The sequence below is a fragment of the Priapulus caudatus genome, unplaced genomic scaffold (genome assembly GCF_000485595.1).
Source record: "Priapulus caudatus unplaced genomic scaffold, Priapulus_caudatus-5.0.1 Scaffold1039, whole genome shotgun sequence".
Taxonomy (NCBI): Eukaryota; Metazoa; Priapulida; class Priapulimorpha; order Priapulimorphida; family Priapulidae; genus Priapulus; species Priapulus caudatus.
Genome location: NW_014578100.1, coordinates 75,909 through 81,515, shown reverse-complemented (window position 1 = coordinate 81,515; position 5,607 = coordinate 75,909). Strand labels below are relative to the sequence as shown.

The window sequence follows — 5,607 nt, the reverse complement described above, 5'->3', positions numbered from 1 at the left end:
TGCGGTTGGCATGGTTTTTGACTGAGGCGCGCGCCATTATGGGAAGTAGTGCCAGGGGCGAGCTGCATACAGGGAAATCAAATAACTGTGGTGTTCTATTGTCTTGGTGGGTAATTCCTGTTCTCACTGATTTACTATATCTCAATGCTGGTGCTACGCGTAAAAGCATGTCTGTCTGCTTGCGGCAGCATCGCCGAGTAGCGACGCAGGTCACTCTGGTTGAATTACAGATAAAATATATACTTGCCATGTTGGTATTTAAGCACAGCGAGGTATAAGAAATGCTATGAGTTTATCATATAGTAGAGACAATCATGTGAGTTTCCTGTACTTTCACGGCTCATGTTTTACATAATTTATTAAAGGGAAATCGAATCGGCTCGGAAGTGCGGATGAATGTCGAAAAAAATTATATTCATAATCGGATGCCGGAAATAATTGATCCAAGCTGAGCAGCCCTTAGTGTCGTGTGTGTGCATGCATGCGTGTGTGTGCATGCATGCGTGTGTGTGCATGCATGCATTAACGTGTGTGTGTGTGTGTGTGTGGGTGTGCATGCATGCATCAATGTGTGTGTGTGTGTGTGTGGGTGTGCATGCATGCATCAATGTGTGTGTGTGTGTGTGTGTGTGTGTGCGTGCGTGCGCGTGTGCGTGCGTGCGCGCGCGAGCGTGAGTGAACACGTATCAATTACTTTTCCTACATCACCTGATTTCATTTTGCAGTCAAAGCAGATTCAAATCACACGATAGGAGTGGAGTTTGGGTCTAAGATCGTAAACGTCGGCGGCAAAGCTGTGAAACTACAGATCTGGGATACAGCAGGGCAGGAAAGATTCAGGTCAGTGTTAACCCTCCCCCCCCCCCATAGTGATGTCCCCGGCGATTGATCTTTATTGATATATTTGTTATAATCAATAACCGATCATTTCTAACAGCTGAGTGATTCATTACTTACAGACTTATGTCGTCGGCGATTCGTCGTTATTGATATATTTGTCATAATCGATAAGAGATCATTTATAGCAACTGATGATTGGTTAATTACTTGTCTCTGGCGATTGGTCATTATCTATATATATCAATAATATATATTATAATCAATACTGGATCGTTTTTAGTGATTGAATAGTTAGTTGATCCCTTCTTCGCCAAAATGCTAGAAAATGCAAAACAAAATATACAGGGTGCGAAATTAACGGGAGTCCAGAGTTAAATACTCGCTGATTTACTGTCGGACTCCCTGATTTTACATATGCAGGAGTACGTGTGACTCCCTGAAAATTCTGCCATTCTAACTAGTTCATTCCAGAGCATGGCCTCGCGGAATTACCGTGAAAATTTGGCAGACGTGCAACCGCATGAATCTTCAAAATAAGCACGTGTTATTGTTAATATCTTTAATTTTGAACTTCAGACTGCGGACTCCCTCATTTTGCTGCGGACTCCCACTTTTTGAGGGCAGGGAGTCTGTCGTTCAAAAGTTAATTTCTACCCCTGATATATGTGCAAATATATCATCGTGATGTGCTGCATGTCACTAGTCTTCACGAGTAGTTCTTCTCACTGATGTACGGTGGCTCCGTTGTATCAGAATGCATTTATATAGGTATTATAGGGCTATGATTGTGATTGTCCAACGTTTCTACCAGCACCTAACCCAGTGGTGGGCAAACTTTTCAAAACAAGGGCCGCATCAGTGGGCCATGAAAAGTCAAAGGGCCGCACCTTTTAAAATCGGGCGGCGCGCTCTAAGATAATACGTGCGTTTCGCTTCAAGGGCGCCATCTCTGGACCATAATTAGCTGAAATGGCGTTGCAGAGCGAACCAGAGACAATAGAACACTAATCTGTATGACACTGAAAAAGTCAGTCTCGGTTCAAGCACAAACATGTTGACTTTCACACAAATTTATTAATTTTAAAAAAAAATTCTTTTTTTATTTTTTTATTTGCTGCAGGCTTCCGCGGGCCGCACAGAACCCCGTAGAGGGTCGCATGCGGCCCGCGGGCCGCAGTTTGCCCACCCCTGACCTAACCCTAACCTAGATTGCACAGGGGTTCGAAACAAACGCATTTCCACTTTTCCCGGGATACTAGTGTTGATATACTGTCGGGAGAGTGAAAGTATCTGTCTAGTTGGGAAAGTTTGAAAACAAACCATATTTTGCATCATCTATTTAGGGGTTGAAATTAACTTAATTAACTTTTAAGCCAAGCGGACACGTGGTGTTGCGTCGGGTGTTCGCGAGCGTTGCCGTGGCGATGTGAGTGAGTGATCATGTGATGTTTGCAGGTCGGTGACGCGGAGTTACTACCGCGGCGCCGCCGGGGCGCTACTCGTCTATGACATCACCAGGTGAGCGAGCTTATTGTTCCTGCTGTGTGTGTGTGCGTGCGTGCGTGCATGCGTGCCTGCGTGCGTGCGTGCGTGCCTGCGTGTGTGCGTGCGTGCCTGCGTGCGTGCGTGTGAAATGTCCCAAACCTCTCACAGACAAATATTTGTGTAGTTGTTAGAATTAGGAAGTGCGGTTAGCAAGGTAACGTGCAGTGAAACAAACTAACACGAATTATGTGGTACATGCATTTCTATACGGCACAATGTCTCAGTCATTCTAGAATTCCCCTGAAAATTGAGGATCAGATAGGGACATATATCCTGAGAGATATATTTATATATTATATGTAGTTAACAATGTTAAAGGAATAATAGGTCCATTGATTATGCAATGTGGACGAATGCTAGAGTAACTGCACCTTGTGTCGTTAATAAGTACATTACCTTATAGCCAAAGTTGAAACGCGTATTAGTTTGTCCAATATCACTGCTGGTTACATTTCAAACAAGACTTGAAATCGGTTGTTGATATGTATCAACATATCATTTACGTGCCGTAAATGTCATCCAGGAGTCAAGCGATGACGTAAACATTTGTGTGGCCCGTATGTTTTGGACACCAGATGAAACGGAGGTGTCAGCGGTGTAACCACGGCCACGGACTAAACATGGAAATAGAGTAAAACACACATACTAATCACGGACGCACGTGGACAGCCCTGACAAAAAGTTCCTTATCACGAGCGTCCATGTTTACGAAATCACTGATGATAGCATTGCGTACGGCCGAGCATGCGTGAGAAAATGTCTGGTGCACTATAAATTTGTATCACACCCGCTTCGCCGACAGCGGTTTGAAACCGTAAACAAGTGATTTTTGGACTGCGGATTTCAATGAGACATTTCTTAGTAACCAGCAGTGATATTGGACAAACTAATACGCGTTTGGCTATAAGGTAATGTACTTACTAACTACACAGGGTGCCCGTTACTTTAGCATTCATCAACATTGCGTAATCAATGTACCTATTATTCCTTTAACGATAATGTGTTGCAGCTCTGAAACAGCAAACGAACATGAAGTTTGTGGTAAAGTCACACGCAATTCTAAATGTTGCAAGGTCTCTGTTAATTCCAGATTTTGCCAAGTGTGATTATGCCGAGAACTGTAAAGATCAGATAGATACATATATATCTATAATATATCGTAACATGTGTTGAAGCTTTTGATGATGACTCATATCCTACATCTAACGTTAACGATAACATGTGTTGCAGCCGTGATGAGAAAGAGACTCGCATCCTACCTCTAACGATAACAATAACATTATTATATTTATATTATAATAGCTACTATTATGCGCGATGCCGCACGCTACATTTTTCGGACAAGCAAGAGTCAGTGAAACAGTCTTATAAATGGTAAATTATGGTGAGGGCTGGTAAAACAACTGCTGTTGCCAGCCTTCTGGCGTGGTGCAAAAAAATCTGAATTTCATGCCCTGCATGTGTTGCAGCCATGAGACGTACACGTCTCAAATCCACGTCACGATTAGGCCACGTCCCCTTTCAAATCGTTGATTTTACTGGATTTGCTATTGCTTCAAAAGTTATAAAAACACCTTTTTTTTTATAAAATACCTAAAGGTAAGTAATATTATGGTAAAAACTTATTGTTTATTGTTTTTACTGGGTAAAATATAGTTGGGTTCAGTAGCCTGGGAGCTGAGCATCCGGTAACCGGACACGTAGCCACGACTGTAACAATAACACAGAGATGCCAACCAATACGATTTATTCGTATTTTATAAGAATTTCGTATGCATTTTGACGACTACGACCAGTTTGCATACAACTACGATTTTTATTACGATAAAAAAAAAATTATTTTGATCATATTTCAAGTGTTTTGTTTCAGTGTTACATTGATATAACATGATTGAAAATAACTATGTATTTAGCAGCAAATATCAGTGTGAACTTATTGTCATTTTGGATCCCAGGATGCAGGAAATTGCATCTCGGAATCAAAAAATTTCCGGGGGGGTGCATGTCCCGAACCCCCTAGCATACTCAGGTCACTGCGTGACCCTCGGACTACAGATTTCAGACATCCTCACTACAGTTTGCTCAGAAAAGTGTTGGCATCTCTGATAACACGTGTGTGTGTTGCAGCCGTGAGACGTACAACGCTCTCACTAACTGGCTGACGGACGCACGAACCCTCGCGAGCCCCAACATCGTCATCATCCTCGTCGGCAATAAGAGGGACCTGGAGGCGGAGAGGGAGGTGACCTTCCTGGAGGCAAGCCGATACGCGCAGGAGAACGGTGAGTCAGCGTTAATGAGTCGCCACGGCAACGAGCTAGTCTCAGCTTTTCTGCTGGTCAGTTGAGGTTTCAGCAGCAGCCAGCGCCACCTATAATAATGATGTAGGGAGCGCCACCTGTAATAGTGATGTAGGTGGTGCCACCTGCTTGTTGGATCTACTATGATTATATATGTTTGCCGTAAATCGTCGCGCCCCTCAGTGGTTCCCCCCGAAAAGCAACACTTTCCTTTCCCTTGAAAATCTGCTGTATCAACCTCTTGTAAAAATTATTGGTCACAAATTAATAATTGAAATTATAGGAAATGTTTCATGATGGTAAGATTATCATCGAACAACAAGTCAGCCACGATGGCCGGCACCAGCTGGTGGCAATTTCTTACAAACATCCCATTGTCAGTGCCCCCTAGTGACGGGTGTATGCAAATGTGACGGCACCCGCCTGGTGGTGAGCGTGTAAGTGAAGTCGTGACGCCGGCGCCCCCTGGCGGCGCGTGTGAGTGACGATGTTTCTACTTGACAGAGCTGATGTTTTTGGAGACGAGTGCGTTGACAGGAGGTAACGTGGAGGAGACCTTCCTGAAGTGTGCGCGATCCATACTCACCAAGATAGAGCAAGGTATGTGGTGTGTGTGTGTGCGTGTGCGTGCGTGGGTGCGTGCGTGCGTGCGTGCGTGCGTGGATGGGTGGGTGTGTGTGTGAAGTGTGCGCGATCCATACTCACCAAGATAGAGCAAGGTATGTGGTGTGTGTGTGTGCGTGTGCGTGCGTGGGTGCGTGCGTGCGTGCGTGCGTGCGTGGATGGGTGGGTGTGTGTGTGAAGTGTGCGCGATCCATACTCACCAAGATAGAGCAAGGTATGTGGTGTGTGTGTGTGCGTGCGTGCGTGCGTGCGTGCGTGCGTGCGTGCGTGCGTGCGTGCGTGCGTGCGTGCGTGCGTG

The 5,607-nt window shown here is 44.7% G+C and overlaps 1 protein-coding gene across 2 annotated transcripts in view; it reads left to right on the top strand.

Moving 5' to 3' along the window:
• LOC106815089 (ras-related protein Rab-4B-like) overlaps positions 1-5,607 on the top strand; it is a 10,004-nt gene that overhangs the window by 2,636 nt on the left and 1,761 nt on the right. The window contains exons 2-5 of one of the 2 annotated variants that reach the window (XM_014819516.1): positions 726-840; positions 2,296-2,358; positions 4,513-4,667; positions 5,190-5,285. In XM_014819516.1, the coding sequence (XP_014675002.1) occupies positions 726-840; positions 2,296-2,358; positions 4,513-4,667; positions 5,190-5,285 (429 nt within the window). The remainder of the gene's footprint in view (positions 1-725; positions 841-2,295; positions 2,359-4,512; positions 4,668-5,189; positions 5,286-5,607) is intronic. The other variant, XM_014819517.1, reaches the window with a different exon arrangement.